This window comes from Barbatula barbatula (genome assembly GCF_947034865.1).
Source record: "Barbatula barbatula genome assembly, chromosome: 14".
NCBI classification, from domain to species: domain Eukaryota; kingdom Metazoa; phylum Chordata; class Actinopteri; order Cypriniformes; family Nemacheilidae; genus Barbatula; species Barbatula barbatula.
In genome coordinates, this window is record NC_136777.1 from 2,948,366 (window position 1) to 2,967,993 (window position 19,628).

The 19,628-nt window shown below is 39.0% G+C and overlaps 2 protein-coding genes across 2 annotated transcripts; both read left to right on the plus strand.

The window, feature by feature from the left end:
• The first annotated feature begins 1,358 nt into the window (after positions 1-1,358).
• Positions 1,359-9,580, plus strand: capn2a (calpain 2, (m/II) large subunit a). Its single transcript, XM_079473217.1, is given in 22 exon segments — positions 1,359-1,637; positions 2,026-2,095; positions 2,911-3,029; positions 3,833-3,966; positions 4,179-4,347; positions 4,450-4,476; positions 4,478-4,534; positions 5,062-5,147; positions 5,674-5,742; positions 5,842-6,002; positions 6,241-6,410; positions 6,524-6,535; positions 6,772-6,983; positions 7,099-7,135; positions 7,225-7,290; positions 7,391-7,448; positions 7,532-7,596; positions 7,931-7,999; positions 8,092-8,170; positions 8,310-8,426; positions 8,673-8,731; positions 8,812-9,580. Coding segments are annotated over 22 exon segments (2,097 nt in total). The 5' UTR covers positions 1,359-1,400; the 3' UTR covers positions 8,836-9,580.
• A 57-nt stretch (positions 9,581-9,637) lies between these two features.
• Positions 9,638-19,557, plus strand: capn1a (calpain 1, (mu/I) large subunit a). The gene is made up of 22 exons (XM_079473216.1): positions 9,638-9,773; positions 12,051-12,297; positions 13,249-13,318; positions 14,535-14,653; positions 15,395-15,528; positions 15,610-15,778; positions 15,937-16,020; positions 16,096-16,181; positions 16,259-16,333; positions 16,420-16,580; positions 16,728-16,897; positions 17,042-17,053; positions 17,236-17,447; positions 17,677-17,716; positions 17,824-17,889; positions 18,028-18,085; positions 18,175-18,239; positions 18,356-18,424; positions 18,532-18,610; positions 18,695-18,808; positions 18,907-18,965; positions 19,052-19,557. Exons 2-22 carry the CDS (start codon positions 12,052-12,054, stop codon positions 19,076-19,078), a joined length of 2,115 nt encoding a protein of 704 aa, XP_079329342.1. The 5' UTR covers positions 9,638-9,773; position 12,051; the 3' UTR covers positions 19,079-19,557.
• The last annotated feature ends 71 nt before the right edge of the window (positions 19,558-19,628 follow it).

The window sequence follows — 19,628 nt, forward strand, 5'->3', positions numbered from 1 at the left end:
AAATATGGCTTTGGTAATGGTATGTAAGACACGAGTCGCCGTGAAACCACATATATTGCAGATAACATACAAATACATTGAAAAGTAGGCTACTCTGAAACTCATATGTCATTTACTTATAGCCTCACGACTTTATATTATTGTCTTTCTTCTCTGAAAACGAAACTAAAACGCCAGGAAAATGCATATTCTGTGTGATTTCTTATTTCCAAAGCACCTGTCTTGCCGTACTTGTGTTTGTTTCCATTATATGGAATAGTGAAACGCCATTGGCTCTCCTGTGTCAGCTGACGTGGATAAAACCAAACCATAGCAAATTTAATTTGTGGATTTTTTATATGGAGCCATTCATAGATATAGTCTGTAGCTGATTATTTAATTAAATTGATATTTGTTTAATTGATATTTGTTATTGAATCGTTCATTTACATTTAGTCTTTAGCAGACGCTTTTAGCGACTTACTTCAAGGAGCACTAGACGATATGTCATAAAATAGCAATAGTACTATAGGTGCTAATACAAAGTTACTAGTTTCAACAAAAGCCAGACCACTACCTGTTGAGAGAAAGAGAGAAGGTTAAGTGTACACAATATATATATTTTCTCATTTGTGTGTCAAGTATTCACAGAAGAGATGGGTTTTAGGTCGTTTTTTGAAGGATGTGAGAGGTGTCAAGTCAAGTCAGCTTTATTTATATAGCGCTTTTTACAATTTTCATTGTTACAAAGCAGCTGTACAAGAAAACATTGACTATAAGTAAAACATAAAAGGTTATGGAAGTCAAAACACAGTTCAAATATCAGACACACAATAAATTACTATATGCAATATAAAAAGTTTCACACGCGACAAATTCCAAATTTATGCTGGTTTCTGGTTCGATGGTTTCTGAATGGATTACTGACACAAGAGGGCAGCAGTTATCCGTCATGAGAACACAGATCTCACTTTCTCTCTCACTCACTCTCTCTACCTTGAATATTGAAACTTTATATTAAGTTAGTTTCCGAAACTTACGTTGCATTTTTTTCACATCATATGCGTATTGCGTCGCGTCGTGTCACCCATTTTCCAGCACCCCGCGTAAATTGCGTTTTTTCGCGTTAAAAAGGGGGCTGGACCCATATGTGAAAAACACTCGACGCAAGAGCCAAACATTTAAAAACGGATGCCGAGTCATGCCACGTGTGGTGGTGGGTAGACCAAGCGTTTAAATGTTTCTACGTATTTCCCACTCCGTTGCGTCCTCCAGCTGGTTTTGATCGCAACGCGCCCTGTTGCAAACCGACTCTGTGATTACGGACGCGCACGACCACGCCTGTCCCAGCAGCAGCAGGAGGAGTAGATGAAGGAGTAAAAGCAGAAGTTTGACCGTCAGGCTTACAGCTGCTTTTGAAAATGTCAGGAGTGGCATCCACACTCGCTAAAAACAGGGCACTGGCGGCTGGTTTCGGCACGAATGCCAACGCCGTGAAATACCTGAACCAGAACTTTGAGTCTCTCAGAAGTCAGTGTCGGAGCCGAGGTGAGCTCTTCTGCGATCCCACATTCCCAACCGCACCCGAATCTCTGGGCTTTAACGAACTCGGACCGCGATCTTCTAAGACCAGAGGAATCCAGTGGAAAAGACCAGGGGTGAGTTACACTTACATCAACGCAGTTACTGTGCTTTTACCAAAACGATGATTGTAGCTGCAGGATTATGTGAATGGGAGAGGAGTTTATATCAAGTGATCTCTCATTGCTTAGTTGTTCATTAGAAAAAGCAAAAAACTGATGCAAAAGCAGCGATTGAGGTTACAGGGAAAATAAATGTTGACAAATGACTCATCCTGTAAGTATTTGAATGGAAACAGGGCATCATAGTATGTTCAAACATTTCACATGCCTTTTGCATGTAACCCAACACTTGTTTTTGTAGTTCTGTAATAATGCTTTGAAAAAAATGCAAAATTATGAAAAAGTACAGCACTGAAACGCTAAAAAACATTTGAATTGAATATGAATCGCTCTTGCGCTGTAGGAACTGATATCCAACCCTGAGTTTATTGTTGGAGGGGCTACAAGAACAGATATTTGCCAAGGAGCTTTAGGTAAGTGTTTCTACCTCTTCCGCCTTGTATTTTATAAAATTTTTGAGCTTTAGAATAGCTTGTCTTTAAACGTTTTGGGATATCCGCATTGTACACTTTGAGTACTTTGTTTCCCTGTGACACAACCTTTTTTCTTAGTTTCCTGACTTGGGGTGTTTGTCACACTTCACACCTTGTAAACTCTCTTAATGACTTTTATTTTGCACTGAAGTCTAGTGCACGGCTCCGTGGTAAGATTCACTGGTTGCTCCCATATCAGAGAAGTCTTTGTGCTGACTTTCGGGTGAAATTCCACAGATGCTGTTTTCATCCCACAGGCCTTAAAAGCTGTTTGTTTTTTGTAAGACTTGCCATGAATCAGTTCAGGCACATAGAGAAATCTTCTGTCTGTATTAGTAATGAGGGGTGCTGCTGTGCAGTTGCATAACAACAGGAGTGTTACTCTAACCTTGCCTCACAACACGGCTTGTTATATTTCATCCAATACGCACTTAATGTGTGCTCATAGTTAAGAGACATCACATTTTTAGGATTTCATCTGGTTTGTAACTTAATATATTGACTCGTGAATGAAAAGAGGAAATGGGTAACTTAGCAACACTTTCAGTGTAAATACAAATGATGTTATCATCAGGAAAACGTTGCTACAGCTATATGAGAGATGATTCATCCTTCTGAATGTCTCAAAGCGTAAAAAAGTAATGCGACAGGGGAAGAACCTGAAAGCGTATACCCGCTGGTTAGACTTATATATTGATTCACCTTGTTTCTGTTATTCTAAAATAGCTGATGAAACCTCTTACATCTTATTCCAGGTGATTGTTGGCTCTTAGCAGCTATTGCCTCTCTAACCCTCAATAAAGATGTTCTGACCCGTGTCGTACCATCCAACCAGGGCTTTGGACAAGACTATGCCGGCATTTTCCACTTCCAGGTAGACAAACAGATGTCATGTGAACATTAAGCAATGTTGAAAACCATCAGTTTTCCTGGAATTTTTGCATAATTTTTCCAAAGCTGTGTTCTTTATGAAGTTTCTATGCATCTGTACAGTTTTGCATGTATTTCATAATAAGTTAGATTGTTGACATTTAAAGGTTATGAGCCTGAATACTAAGACTAAATGAAGGAATGTGGGCCGGCTTGCTTAGGGGTTAATAAGGTATTCTCACTTCCTTTTTATCGCTTTACCAGGCAGTTGCTTGGGTGTTCTATACAGACTGACAGACCTAATCTAGGTTTGCACAATAATAGATGTTTGTCTTTGTCCAACCAATGTAAATAGACACTTGGAATGGATTTGCGATAGATTAGGTGATCCTCCAAATCCTAATAGATTTTTCTAAACAGTGATGGGTGTATTTCTTCAAAACTTTTCAAAGAGAAACTCAGAATAGGATCTGGTTTATGGGATGGTGGAATATTTTGGTCAGGACAGGACGTAACCGCACCACTGATCTCAGAGGAAGAGCCCTCCCAATGTGTGTGTGTGTGTGTGCGCTCGGCTTTATATTGTATTTTTATTCTTTAACACCACCGTGACCATCTTTAACACACTTTGGATTCAAATGCGTGTTGATGTATTGCAGGCTTTGGATTTAAAAATGTATACGTGACAGTGCTTAGTTGCTGTGTTAGGCTTATGTTTTACGAGGTTGCTCACTCATGGATTCGATTGTTTTGGCTTCTCGGCTGCTGTTTGTTTCTCTCTAATACTTGTTTGTTATTTGGTGTCAGTTTTGGCAGTTTGGGGAGTGGGTTGATGTGGTGGTGGATGACCGGCTGCCCACTAGAGATGGAGAACTGCTGTTTGTTCATTCGGTCACAGGCTCGGAGTTCTGGAGCGCCCTGCTGGAGAAGGCCTACGCCAAGTGAGTCATGCCATTGTTTCGCCTTACAACCAAAAATGCATTCCAGCTTTCCACATTTTTTTCTAATAATTTGGTGTAAGTCGTACATATAGACCTTGAGCTAGAAATCAGTACAATGCATATTGTGTATGTCGGATACTATCCCTACAGTATGTGTCTGCGGATGACAGTTTTCTCTGTGAATGACAGAATTGTCGTTTCGTGTTCCTCAGGGTGAATGGATGTTATGAAGCTCTGTCTGGTGGTTCCACCACTGAGGGCTTTGAGGATTTCACTGGAGGGATTGCAGAAATGTACGAGTTGAAAAGTTCTCCACCCAACATGTTCCAAATTATCAGGAAGGCCCTGGACTCTGGAGCTCTGTTGGGCTGCTCCATAGATGTATGAGCTCTTTTGCCTGTGCAATATAGATTCAAAAATGAAAATCATATTCATGTCAATGCAACGTCATACTTCCATGCAAATTGTTCTCTGTTTTTGCAGATCACCAGTGCTGCTGATTCTGAGGCTCATCACTTCTCAGAAACTTGTGAAGGGACATGCTTACTCTCTTACTGGGGCAATTGAGGTTATTCATCTGAGTGTCTTAAAAAAATCTTTATCTGCGCTGTCGAGAAAAGACGAATTTAATCTTTTTTTTTCCTTTCCATTTCAACTTAAGTTAACTTTTCGGGTCTGTGTTTGTATTTCGGTCTGGCTATTCGTATTTTATTTATATAAACTATTTCATATTTTAATTTAATTACATGAATATTGATTTATACTAATATTTAATGCATAATAATTTTCTTAAATAAACAATTTGTTGAAAGGGTTGTGTAACTTTGTCCCATTTAAGTTTAGCCAAGTAACTGTTCTTCTACTGGTAAACCAAAATAATACTAGCTAGAACAACTTTTAACTTGCAAGCTATTGAAATTTACTTATTTCATTTGCTTGCTATCAGAATAATCTACAGGAACTCTATTTTTGGGATGTGTACCTGAAGTTAAGTTCGGGCCACAAAAGCGTTCATGCGCAGTCAAGTTTGTTTAGTTGTCGCTTTGAAACAGTCTATAGCAGCATGTTCTTAAGGGGATGCTTTGGTCTTATCAGGTCAATCACAAAGGCCGAAAGGAGAAGCTGGTCCGAGTTCGTAATCCTTGGGGTCAAGTGGAATGGACAGGGGCCTGGAGTGACAAGTAAATATCCCAACATTCAAAACTTATTACTTAATTTTTACCAAAAAAGATTATATCATCATTTACTAACCTTCTAGTCATTTCAAAACTGTATGACTTTCTTTTTTCTGCAGAACACAAAAGTAGAATTTTGAATGATGTTGGCAACCGAATAATGGTGGTACCCATTAACTTTTCTTGTAAAAACACAAAACCAATGCAAGTCAAAGGGCACCGCCATTGTTTGGTTACCAGCATTCTTTAAAATATCTTCTTTTGTGTTCTGCAGCAGAACAAAAGTCAAGAAGGACACTAAATGATGAAAGAACTTTCATTTTTGGGTGAACTATCACCCCCATTTCAGTAGTTATGGATGCTGATTTGGTTAACACATTCTCTTCTATTATTTTGTCAGAAGGATGGCACTGAGTCAATTTAATGAACTGAAAACCGTACTCCGAATTGTGTCTAACAACACTCGAGTTGGGTACGAGTATGGTCTTTTTTGTACCTTATTCTTTTATCTTATCTGTTAATACATATTTAGCTCTCCTGAGTGGAATGCAGTCAGTCCATCTGAACAACAGAATGTGAAGGCAGAAGACGGAGAATTCTGGTAAAGTCACATACATTCAAAACGTATAAAAAGTATATTGTTAATATGTTGATTTGGCGTGATTAAATATTTTCCTCATTCTTGTTTGTATTTGTGCAGGATGTCATTTTCAGATTTTGTGAGACATTATTCTCGTCTAGAGATCTGCACTCTGACACCAGACACACTGACATCTGACGCAGTCAAACACTGGAGCTCGAGTAAGTTCGATGGAAGCTGGAGAAGAGGCTCGACGGCTGGTGGCTGCAGAAATCATCCTTGTGAGTACCTCCAAACCATGCTTGCAAAGTAACTCCATTGCCCAAGTGTGTCGTTTTATGGCGCCACTAGTGGCAGTAAACAGAACTGCACTCAGTGTGTCACATTAAAATTGTGCTTCAGCCAATAGCATCAATTTTGGGGTGGGACAACACCAAGGGTTACTAAAGGAATAGTTCACCCAAAAATGGTCCCTGTTGACTTGACCGTAGTCACCTGACTGTTTGCTGTTTTCCACAGACACATTTTGGATGAATCCTCAGTTTAAGATCAAACTAGAGGAGGAAGATGATGATCCTGATGATAATGAAGTGGGCTGCAGTGTGGTCATCGGTCTGATCCAAAAGAATCAACGCAAAATGCGGAAGGCCGGAGAAGACATGCATACCATTGGCTATGCCATCTATGAGGTGCGGTTGCTCGGATACAATATTACATTTGGTATCTATAGAAAAGTTTTATGACATAACCTGTGATGCGGGATGTTTATACAGTTTAACTGTTGTTTTTCTGTCAATTTCAGGTTCCTCCTCAGGTGAGAAAAGTTGACTCGCTCCAGGAACATCATACAAAGCCCCCGGTCTCTTTTGACCTCTCAAGCAGAACATCCAATAAACCACCTAACAACAACCAACCATATCACCAAAGCATATACTAAAAACCACTCAAACATGCAACTTCGCAACTGCATGACAATACCGTGGTCATTGTTCAATGCTCATGCTTTCTTTAGTAAAGTTTTAATTATGTTTTCTTTTTTCTTCGTTGTAGTTCCATGGGCAGAAGGAAGTTCATCTGGATAAGAATTATTTCCTCTCACATGCTCAGAAAGCTCGATCCGAGACCTTCATCAATCAGAGAGAGGTCAGCACCCGCTTCAAACTTCCTCCCGGAGAATATCTCATCGTTCCCTCCACCTTTGAGCCGAACAAGAACGGAGACTTCTGTGTGCGCGTTTTTTCTGAGAAACAGTCTGAGATGCAGTAAGGACTTATTTTATAAAAATATAACATAATAAAATGTTATGTAACACTTTATTTCCTTTTCCATTGTTTTTTATATGATGCACTAGTTATTTCTTTTCCATCTTTCCTCCAGACAATGTGATGATCCTGTGGAAGCAGACATAGAAGATGTAAGTCACATCTGCCTGTGTCCCTGTTATGTTACAGTTAGCTATATTTTACTTTCTGGATAACGCTGATATATTTACCGCGTCTTCAGGATACTGTGTCTGAAGCAGAGGTGGATTCTGGATTCAGGGGGCTGTTTACCAAACTAGCAGGAGATGCAAGTTATTTCTGATTGCTCATAATGTTTTACTTAATAAAATGAAACATGGCTGATCAGGGATTTTAAGCTCATAAAATGTATTTGTGTCTTGTTTAAGGACATGGAGATTTCTAGCTTTGAGATACGAACAATTCTCAACAAAATAGTCTCAAAACGTAAGTAATCTTTTCGCTATGAATAACTATTGAGGTACAAACGCATTTCTGAAGATCCATAAAAATGTATGTTCTCCTTACAGGGACTGATATTAAAACTGATGGTTTCAGTTTGGATACATGTAGGATCATGGTGAATCTCATGGACGTATCCTTTTACAGCCTGTCCACCAGGCAGCCTTCTCTGAGATATTTAAAAGTTTTATAAAGTTATTAGTAGATGTGTCTGCAAAACTCACTTCCTCTAAATGTTAAAATTCATTACTTGCCCAAAAATGACAATTCAGTCATCATTTACTCGCCCTCAAGTTGTTCCAAACCTGTATACATTTCTTTGCTGATATTTGGAAGTCTTAAATAATTAAATCTATTCTGCAGATCTGCCTCTGAAATCATTGCAGTAATGCAAAAACATCAGCTATAGAGTTTAAAGTTACTGTTTTATTCATTTTCTATCTGGTTTTCACTTAACTCTGATGCAGGACAGTGGCAATGGTAAATTGGGGATAGCAGAGTTTGCCACCCTGTGGAAGAAAATTCAGAAGTATCTTGTACGTTTGCACTGAAAATTGCAAAAACCCACAAATGCTGTTTGTCAGTCATGCATTGTTTTGAATGAACAACTTCGGTCATCTCTTTTCAGGTCATTTACAAGAAGTCTGATATGGATGGATCCGGCTGCATGAGCACACCAGAGATGCGAATGGCTTTGAAGGAAGCAGGTGACCTTAGATGTTTTAAATTCAGACTTTCAGTATGTTTTGAAATGATTTTCAAGCGTAGTTAGTATTGAACAGCCCTGATATACATTTATGGACGTAGAGAGTTTTAATTGAAGTAACCGTGTTTATTTCTGCACAGGGTTCTCTTTGAATGACACCATTCATCAGCTTCTGGTGGCACGATACGGTGAAACAGACATGACCATTGACTTTGATAACTTTGTGGCCTGTTTGATGCGGCTAGAGATGATGTTCAGTAAGTACACGGTCAAATATGTTTATGATAATATTGTCAAGTTCCTGATTCTGATCGTTTGACACTACATGTACATGATCCATGTATCGATTCAGTTTCTGTATTTGCATGCGGACGAGTAGGTCTGCACATTTTCAATAATTCTATTATTCTTTGTTTAATGTGATTTATATTTTGTATGTATCTTTGCATACTTTTTTTATATTTGATCACACGCTAAAAAAAGTTCTGCATTCTCATTTGTAGAAGTGTTCAAGAAGATTGACATTGACAAGAGTGGGTTCATTGAGTTAACCTTCAACCAGGTACTGTTTGTCATTTTTCTTGTGTTTCTTCGTTTTGCATCCGAGCAGTTGCTTGAAACGTCTTTCTTTTTTTCTTGCAGTGGATGATGTTTGCCATGATATGAAGGACCAGAGTATTTTGAATAGTACTTTTATTATGTTGGTTAACCCACATGACAATCATACAGTGTACCCAAATTTGTATTGTGGAGCAACTGGAATTTGTAAACGTGTCCATGATGCAGCATTGTTGCTCTGGGGTTATATGTACTGCTGCTTGTTTTATTTGTAGCTCGCTTGCTTGTTACTGCCATGCTTGCAAGGCATCAAAGTATTATCAGTCTTATCAGTGGCACTTGCTGGGAAACTAGGTTTTTTTTATGTGTGCATGATATTGTAAAACAGGTCAAATCTGTTCTAGATTTGCAAAAAAAGCCATATCTAGGGACCAGAATCTCATACTATACAAACTCGGGGGGCTTATGTTTATTGGACCAGTAAGCCTAATAAAGAATACCATAGCAACCACCCAGAACACCCATATAGCATGGCAACCTTGCATCATGGTTTTGCACCAGTGAACACAACTTACATGTTTTACAAAAATACACGAATGAATAAACTTAATCAAACAGACTAAATTACATAATTTTGTAACTTATATCTTTATTTTGTAAACTTTATATTTATATTATATAACTGTAAAGACACATTTACAGGCTAAACGCAACAGATATTTCTAATTATTTGCCACCTTGCAAGCTCGGGTATGGCCTAATGCAAATCTAGTTTTTATTTTGGGAAGAATACGTGTTCACTGTACAGGATCGCTGAATAAACTTGTCCGTGTTCTCTTTTGTAGTGCACTTGCCCGTTATTTCATCTCAAGTGCACTTGTCTGTCTGATTAATGTTTCGCTCCGCCCCTTCTGGGATCCAACACACACACACACTGAAGCAACACGCGCATACGCTGAAGTACAGCTGATCTTTCAGGCAAATATAGCGGAATATTTAACACATATAACACGTCAGAAGAGCCCGACAGGAGCGCAGTTTAAAAGGCAAGTTACGCGTCTCTTGTGTTTCCGTCGTCCGTGTCGATGTTTATGAAGGTTTAAATCTGCTCGCCCTGCTCTCCGGCGGCCTGCTGTTATTCTGCTATATAAAATAAGCTTCTTTAGTCAGTCTCATATCTGTATTTTATTCACATATCCGAGATCGTAAACGTAAATATTTAGCATAGTGTCACGCTAGTAATGTTATGGGTATGCCGTGATTTGCGGGGGTTTGCTGAAGTAAGGACAGCTCGCGACGGGATGTTTGGCATGCCATGCATTCTGTGACAGAATAATGAACTACACGATGTTTGAAACTTTAGAAATTGCTGTTAGGGATGTTGTTTTGTTGTGAAATGTAAAGACTAGAGAGGTAAAACGGATTTGTGCGTGTGTTTGTGTGAGCGAGAGAGTGTGTGCGTGTGTGTGTGTGTGTGTGTGAGAGAGTGTTTGTGTGTCAGAAAGTGTGTGTGTGTGTGTGTGTGTGTGTGTGTGTGTGTGTGTGTGTGTGTGTGTGTCAGAAAGTGTGTGTGTGTGTGTGTCAGAAAGTGTGTGTGTGTGTGTGTCAGAAAGTGTGTGTTTGTGTGTGTCAGAAAGTGTGTGTTTGTGTGCGAGAGAGTGTGTGTGTGTGCGAGAGAGTGTGTGTGTGTGCGAGAGTGTGTGTGTGTGTGTGTGTGTGTGTGTGTGTGTGTGTGTGTGTGTGTGTGTGTGTGTGTGTGTGTGTGTGTGTGTGTGTGTGCGCGAGAGTGTGTGTGCGCGAGAGTGTGTGTGCGCGTGCGTGCGCGAGAGCGTGTGTGTGCGCGCACGTGTGTGTGTGCGCGAGAGAGTGTGTGCGCGAGAGAGTGTGTGTGTGTGTGTGTGTGTGAGAGAGAGTGCGTGTGTGTGCGAGAGAGAGTGCGTGTGTGTGCGAGAGTGCGTGTGTGTGCGAGAGAGAGTGCGTGTGTGTGCGAGAGAGAGTGCGTGTGTGTGCGAGAGAGAGTGCGTGTGTGTGCGAGAGAGAGTGCGTGTGTGTGCGAGAGAGAGTGCGTGTGTGTGCGAGAGAGAGTGCGTGTGTGTGCGAGAGAGAGTGCGTGTGTGTGCGAGAGAGAGTGCGTGTGTGTGCGAGAGAGAGAGAGAGGCTGCTTGCGTGCGTGTGTGTGCGAGAGAGAGAGAGAGGCTGCTTGCGTGCGTGCGTGCGTGTGTGTAACAGAGTGAGTGTGAGTGTGTGTGCGTGTGTGAGATAGAGAGTGTGTGCAAACAGTATTCCAGCGTTATGGACATTATCATTCTTTCATTCACATTTATTAAACCATTGTTAATAGAGTCTAAACATCAGAAAAAGATCAGTCTTTGCACGAGTTTTCGATTTTAAGAGAGGAAAATAAACCTGTGTTATTGATGTGACAAAAAAGGATGTTTTAAAGAGACAACATATTTTGTAGGATTTCTGTGTATTAATTGTTATAATATATGTATGTATAATTAATGTAGAAACCAGAAGGATGTCTCTTCATAGAACATAAAATAGTTATTTTATACATCATGTCTCAATTTATGAGGAATATGTACCGTTATGGACGTGACAATCCTGAAAATGGCACTTTCCGGGAAAATGGAAAATCATGTACTGAAAACAAAAACAATGCTTGTAACACTTTGAGATGTCACACGTGGCTATTCAAACCACCACATTTTGTAATCTGTGCTGTTAGCATTGTAAAAACCTTTGGTAAAACCTTCATGAGGTTGACATTTGCAGAAATTGCCCAATTGCAAAAGTACAATAGTTTTTCATGCTAGTACAATAGCCTATGTTAAAAGAAACAGAAAAATAACAACCTACCGTGGCACCATGTATTTGGAAATTTAAGACAAATTTATTTAATCCTATAAATACATGTTTAAAATAAGATTATACAATCATTTATGTATAAGTTCACGCAGGTAACCACATGTTAAGTTCATCAGAAAGCAAATAACATTTGGGTTCATTTTGAACTGTATTTGTGTTTTTTTATAATAAAAAATGATCCAATGTCTATAATATAAATATATAGCATGTCCATATACAGTGTTATTTATATCAAAATTATAGACTCTCATTTACATGTTGAATCCTGTACCTTTAACTGAACCCCATGTATCTATAATGTCAAATCCCATAAGCCTTAATATATCATGTGTTTTCCAAAAGACAAAGAATCATGAGAATGTACACAAGTTTTATGTTAGACTAAAGAGTAAATGTTAAGTGTTTCTGATAGATCATCTTGGTATCGGTTTTGCTATTTATACCCACTGCAGCATGTTTACATATGGAGGAATCTCAGCACACATCAGTGCTAACAGGCTGAAAGCAGAGGGCGTGGGTTCATTCGAGCAGGCCATACATTTTCAGAACCAGGATTATGAAGCCATCAGACAGGAGTGTTTGGAAGGAGGGTTCCTGTTTGAAGATCCATGCTTTCCCGCTGAGCCCCCGTCTCTCGGCTTCAAAGAACTCGCCCCGTATTCCTCCAAAACCCTTGATGTGGAGTGGATGCGCCCAACGGTGAGGCAGAAGATAATGTGTTGTGCTGTCAAATAGTAGTCAAATACATCCGTTACAAAACATTTTAAGAGAAACAAATTATTGCCTTCCTACATGAGTGGGGAAATTTGGTGAAGTGTGCCGTTTGTAAAGGTGAGTTCTGCCTTGAACTCAAACCACATGTTGGGTGTATGTAATTTCAATGGAAATTTGACTTTTAATCCAAATTTAAGTAGCCTACTCTGCCTCTAAAAATATTTTATCTTATCTATCAAATCAGTCCATTTCCAAGATATATATATCAACTTCTGCCCTACAGTTTTTCTCCCTAAATGTCCTGTTTAGCAAAAGTCATAATTCACACTGACTTTAAAGGGACAGTTCACCCTGTCATCATTTACACACCCTCAGATTGTTCCAAATCTAGTAGCTAGTAGGCTAATTATTTTCCCTACTGTGGCAGTAAATAGGGGACGAGATCTGTTTGGTTACAGACATTCCTCCAAATATGTTTCTCTGTGTTCAGCAGAAAAAAAAGACATTTATATATGTTTGGAACAACTTGGTGGTGAGTAAACGATAACAGAATTTAAATGTTTAGGTGAATTATTCCTTTACAGGCATCCATAACACTGAACAAATGTAGTACAGACAGTAACATGCTTCAATTCAGCAGGAGAATGTCCTCATATTCACCCCTCCCTTCACTGCAGCTGTTGGCGCTCTTATAAAATCACACACAGACATGGATCACAAAGATTCTTCATGCACACTTAGTCATAGTACATATGATTCAACTCAAAGGCCTCAAGAGTGCCTTAATTCAGACGGGTCATTATTGTTCCTGTATGTGAGTTTCCCCGACACTACTGTACAGTAGGTGTGTCTGTATCTGTAAACTGAGAACAGGTAAAGAAACCTTTGGGTTGACCGATACCCTTTTCAGCCCCTCTAATCTCTTCTTCCCCGCAGGAGCTCTGTGATGATCCGCAGTTCATTCTGGGCGGAGCAACAAGGACAGACATCTGTCAGGGAGCTCTGGGTAATTGATCTGGTTTTACATGCAGGATCAAGAATACCTGTCTGTGTCTTTCATTTACACGTATTAGATTATAAACAGGAATCTCGGAGCATGAGTCATGAAAGAGCAGCTCATATAACTGGCCCCAGGCGTGTCTGCAAGTGACTCATTTGCTTCATACTGACCTTGAGTCAGTGCATGTTTGGGATCATGCCAACTTAAAAGTCTGAATGAAAATGTGAGGGGTTTCCTCGTTTTTGTAAACATATCTGCCTTTATAGTGGCTTTTTACAATAATTTGGCAATTGGACACTTCAAAATGTATGGATATCAAACCAAGTGGCACCTGAAAGACTAGAAATACTAGACATTTCTGAGCCAGTTTTGTGAAAATGTTCAGACAATTTTTAGTGAATGTTTAAAGTCAGTTCACACAGGTATCATAAATGAATAGCCATAGATTTATTTCATCACATTAACGACCGTATTAAAGGTATAGTTCACCCAAAAATGAAAATGTTGTCATTATTTACTCACCCTCAGATTGTTCCAAACCTTTGTACATTTCTTTGTTGTGCTAATTTGGAAGAATGTCAGTAACCAAACAGATCCCTTCCCCCTTGACTCCCATAGTATTTCTTTTTTTTATTAAATAATAATAAAATGAATGGGGGATGAGATCTGTAAATAATGACAGTTTTATTTGGGGGTGGTGAACTATCCCTTTACCATATGTATAACCAGAAAGTGTCCAAAAACTTTTGTAACAATTTTGAACATTAGTGTATTGTTTTCTATAAACCAACCAAATATCTTTTTATAAAATGTTGCAAGATAAAATGTATTTATGCATACTTCAAATAGATACCGCTTTGATTTTGGTTCTTATGCAATGAGATATGTTTTTGACTGTGGGTGAGCAAGTGGGTTTTGGGGCCTCTGTTAGTTTACCCTCATTAAAGACAATCGAATTCATTCAGCCTGCTGCTGGCCCAACTTTACAGTTTTGAGGTTCTGGAAAATTCCTGTGCTCTGGAGATGGGAGTAGGATGATTAACAGGAATGGGTTCACATAGGCCTTACAGTGAAAATAAGCCCTGGCCCCCTGCCGGTTGCAGACGGTAGTTAATCTTCTGTGTGTTATCAAAGGCATCATTGTTTGTTAAAGTAAGAGAAGCATTTAATTCAGGACATGATTTTGACAGTTTAAATGCATATCTGTTTTATTTATTGTCAGGTGACTGTTGGCTTCTGGCTGCTATAGCCTCACTGACTCTTAATGAAAAGCTTCTACACAGAGTTGTTCCTCACGGTCAGAGCTTTCAGGACGGATATGCTGGAATTTTCCACTTTCAGGTTTCGTAAAATTGCTAGTATACACTGCCAGTCTAGGGATCTAGATGAGAAATAAAATATAAAATCTTAAAATTCAGACAATTAAATAAATTGGAAATACATATTAGTAATATAATAACAATATACATCATAAAATATTGATATAGTATTTTTACATATTGCATATACAGCCGACCATTTCAAAGAGCATTTTCAGTTTTTCTGAATTTACTTATTATTTAGGTATGTGTTTAGGTAAAATTATCATTTTTGTTTCATTCTGTTAACTACTAACAATATTTCTCCCAAATTTCAAATACAAATATTGTTTCTATTTGCAGAAAATGAAACAGGTCATAATAGAAAAGCTGCTCTGTATTTTTCAGACCTTAAATCCTGCAAAGAACACAAGTTTATGTTCACTTTTAAGCCACAGTTATATTGAGTTATATAAATTATGTTTTTATGTGATAACCTGGATTTTTATCACAGTTTTTATGAGTCTTGCTGCCAGTCTTGCTATTGGATGACTTTGTCACTCCTGAGGTTTGATTTTGTTGAAAATAAACACTGAAACTGAACTTGAATGACCACAATACATCTAGAAATGCTGATTAAAGGAAGTTTGGAATGGTCTGTATATAGTGTTACATGGGAAGGGTTTAAACTCTTTATTTTGGACTCCATCTGTCTTTTCTTCATATTGACCGCTGTCAATCCACAAAAATCTATTAATTCCGACCGTTTTCATCTGTTCTGCAGTTCTGGCAGTTTGGAGAGTGGGTGGACATTGTGATTGATGACCGGCTGCCAGTCAAAGATGGAGAGCTCATGTTCGTCCACTCAGCAGAGGGAAATGAATTCTGGAGTGCCTTGGTTGAAAAAGCCTATGCTAAGTACGTCCTGATTTATGTGTCTCTTGCAGAGAAACCAGAGATTGTTGAGTGATAATGGTATGTTTGTTTATGTTCCTCCAGGTTAAACGGCTCTTATGAAGCTCTCTCTGGAGGTTCCACCACTGAAGGTTTTGAGGATTTTACAGGTGGAGTCTCAGAGATGTACGAGCTCCGGAAAGCCCCGAAAGATCTTTACAGAATCATCGACAAAGCCTTGGAGAGAGGCTCACTGCTGGGCTGCTCCATCGATGTGAGAACTTCATTACTTCAAAGTGATAGTTTATCCCTCAAAAAACTTGTCATGAATCACTCAGATATTTGTAGCATTTGCTGTTGATATGTATTGATTGGCAGTTACATACCTCGTTCTAGATTTAGATGAATCCATTCTTTATGATTGTGTACCAGATCACCAGTGCCTTTGACATGGAAGCCGTGACGTTCAAAAAGCTGGTCAAGGGTCATGCTTACTCTGTGACTGCTCTCAAACAGGTAGTGGTCTCATGATAAATACCTCAGAGTTCAAGTGTTTGTCTTGATGTGCAGGATCTCTTTTCTCTATAACAGGTGGAGTTTAGGGGCAATATGGAGAGGCTTATCCGCATCCGTAACCCGTGGGGTCAGGTGGAATGGACAGGGGCCTGGAGCGATAAGTGAGTGAAAGTAGTCGAGTCATGTTTTTCACCTCAGCCCAAATATTTGAGAGCTGTATAGTGTGTTCCCTCCACAGCTCCTCTGAATGGGATGAGATTGATGAATCTGAGAAAGAAGACCTGCACTTGGAGATGGAGGACGGAGAGTTCTGGTGAGCTTCAATGTGACATGTTAATAGACCAACAAAGCATTCTGAACCATCACGGCGTAAAGAATGATTGTTTTTTTTTCTCGAAGGATGTCGTTCAGTGAGTTCTTGCGGCAGTTCTCCAGGTTAGAGATCTGTAACCTTACCCCTGATGCTCTGAGCGAGGATGAGATGAGCCACTGGAATACAGTAAAGTTTCACGGCTCCTGGAGGAAAGGCAGCACTGCAGGGGGCTGTCGAAACCATGCCAGTGAGTACACTACTCTGATTTACAGGACACTTTATAGTTCACCATAAAGGACACATGTGGAGTCATGAAATTATGTGACTTTTTTCTAAAAAGTAGGGATTGTACCTAAAGAACAACTTGTGTATGTGTTTCCATCATCTTTGGCAGACACATTCTGGATTAATCCACAGTATAAGATCACTCTGCTGGAGGAAGATGATGATCCTGAGGATGAAGAGGTGGCCTGCAGCTTCCTGGTGGCCTTGATGCAGAAAGACCGCAGACAGTATCGCCGTCAAGGACAAGACATGCTCACCATCGGCTTTGCAGTCTATGAGGTGATTAAACATTTGATGAAAACAAGCATTGATGAATATTGGCAGAGTTGAATTATTATTTTATGTGAGAAGAAATACTCTGATGCTAGCTGTGTAATAACAGTCATTTTACATCATATATTTCTCCTTCCTATATTTCTGCAGATTCCTGAAGAGGTACGGATCAGTTTCAGCAAATACTGTGTTTAATAGGTTTGCCTACAATATTAAGCCTTGTGTACTACCACACAGGTGATTTATTGATTTTTGTAGGATGTTTGTTCATTAAACAACATACGTTAACTTATTCTACTGTAGAACATCAGAATTGCAATGCAGTAATTTCCATCTATCTGCAGTACGCCGGCTGTCAGAACGTGCATCTCAAAAAGAACTTCTTCCTGGCTCACTCATCCTGTGCTCGGTCCGAGACCTTTATTAACCTGCGGGAGGTGAGCACACGTCTCCGCCTGCCTCCTGGAGAGTACATCATCGTCCCGTCCACCTTCGAGCCCAGCAAGGAGGCGGATTTTGTCCTACGGGTCTTTACAGAAAAACAATCACAGACAGAGTGAGTGTTTGTAAAAATGTGGCGATATAGAAAATATCTGTATTGTTCTGGTTGAAAGTTTGAGTTCTGACATTATTTACTCACTCTCAAACAATTTCCAAATTGCTCTTTAAGTCGTACATGGATGACAGTGATGATAGAAGTTACATTTTTGAGAAAACTTGAATATGCTATGTTTAAAGTTTGTGGAGTTTATTCTGTTAAAGTTTGGTCTGTTTAATCTTGTTAGGGAGTTGGATGATGAGATTTCTGCAGACTTTGAGGATGAGGTGAGTTCTTGAGGCTAAATTGTGTAAGTGTAAGCATCCAGATAAATATCTGGAGACTGATGGATTGAGACTTTTAGACAAACATGGCTTATTTGGTTTCCATTCAGGAAGAAATTACAGAGGATGATATTGACGACTCTTTTAAGGCCTTGTTTGCTCAGCTGGCTGGAGAGGTGAGTGAATAAAATAGATCAGAAATTTAATTCATTCATTTATAAATGCAGCGGCTATAAATATATATTATAATATATATATTTTTAAAATAATAAATGACTTTTTACAGCTGATGAATGAGGATTGTTTTGTTTCAGGATATGGAGATATCTGTCCATGAACTCAGGACCATCCTTAACCGGGTCGTGTCCAAACGTGGGTAAAAGCAGTCCTCTGTGCGCTCATTTCAATGAAAATGAGACTGTTTCTTATATTTATATGTGAATGAACTGTTTCTATCTCAGACAAGGACCTTAAGACAGATGGGTTCAGTATGGATTCTTGTAGAACTATGGTCAATCTCCTGGATGTATCCTTTATTATTTAAAGCAATGTTTAAAGTTTGATTAAACCTAAGCTTATTGATCAGCATATGTGATCAGTCAAGCTAGTTGTGTTTTTATTCCTGACTCTGTGCTTCTTCAGAAAGACGGTAGTGCACGCTTGGGCTTAGTAGAGTTTCAGATCCTCTGGAATAAAATTAGAAAGCTGCTGGTTAGTGAATTGTTTTTGTATTTAAGCGTTGATTAGTTTTACCTCTCTGAATTTTGAATAGATGGGTCAGCATAATGTTCAATAACAATCCCTTCTTTTTCACTCAGGAGATCTTCAGAGAATTTGACATCGATAAGTCGGGGACTATGAGCTCCTATGAGATGCGTATGGCGGTGGAATCAGCAGGTAAAGCCTCTGTTATCTTGCTCATAAATGGAATGACTGGTAAAACAACTACCAGTGACTACACCTTTCTTGTTTTCTCTGCAGGCTTCAAGCTCAACAATAGACTCAACCAGATTCTAGTAGCCAGATATGCTGAGAACGAAACCATCGATTTTGATAACTTCATTTGCTGCTTGATCAAACTGGAGTGCATGTTCAGTATGTTTTGATTAATATTACATAGTGCCTATTAACAATCTTTTCAACTCATTCTGTATGTTTTACCATTGTTTATATAATCTTGCGCTTTCTTGTAGAATCTTTTCAGCTGTTGGACAGAGATGGAACAGGAGAGGTGGAGATGAACTGTTCTGAGGTGATCGGTCTTGTTTTTCTTTGTAATTTTTTAATTGAAGTTAGAATAAATTGCTTACCACTTTCTGTCTCCTCCCTTTTCCATAGTGGCTCTTCATGACAATGTGCGGTTGAGGTAGACCATTCCCAATGCAAGAATGTGCTGCAAAGTGCCTCAATACTAAACTCTTATGCAACAACCTCACCTTCACAATAACCATTAGAGAAAAGTGCCACTCATTTTTTTTTAAGAATTCGTTTAAATAGAAAATAATGCATTTACACAATAGAGAACACCACTCAAGGTACACTTGTTGTCTGAAGATGACCTCCACTCACTGCTCATGTACTGAATGTTTATATGTGTTAGGAAAACCATAGGATGAGTAGCTAACAAGCATCTGCATTTTCTCCCAAAAGAAAAATCTGCCTTTGTTGGCAAAAGGTTGACTGTTGAAAGTGCCACTTAAAAGAAACCACAGCATTGCATGTTTTCCTTAAAGGTTAACTAATATGTTATAGATGCAGAATGTTATGTTGTATAGGCTGAATTTCAGTATTCTCACTGATATAAATATAATATAGCTTCTGAATAAAATATTAAAAATTCATGTTGATGACCGTTTTGTACTTTTTCAAAAGCTTCAGAGTAAAGTGAACTTAAAATATTGGTCCTGACAACTGT

Excerpts from the sequence above, each read along its gene's own strand:
- capn1a (XM_079473216.1), top strand. The coding sequence starts at position 12,052 with ATGTTTACATATGGAGGAATCTCAGCACACATCAGTGCTAACAGGCTG. Across the intron at positions 16,334-16,419 it reads ATGGAGGACGGAGAGTTCTG|GATGTCGTTCAGTGAGTTCT; the intron begins GTGAGCTTCAAT and ends TTTTTCTCGAAG. Across the intron at positions 18,809-18,906 it reads CAAACTGGAGTGCATGTTCA|AATCTTTTCAGCTGTTGGAC; the intron begins GTATGTTTTGAT and ends GCTTTCTTGTAG.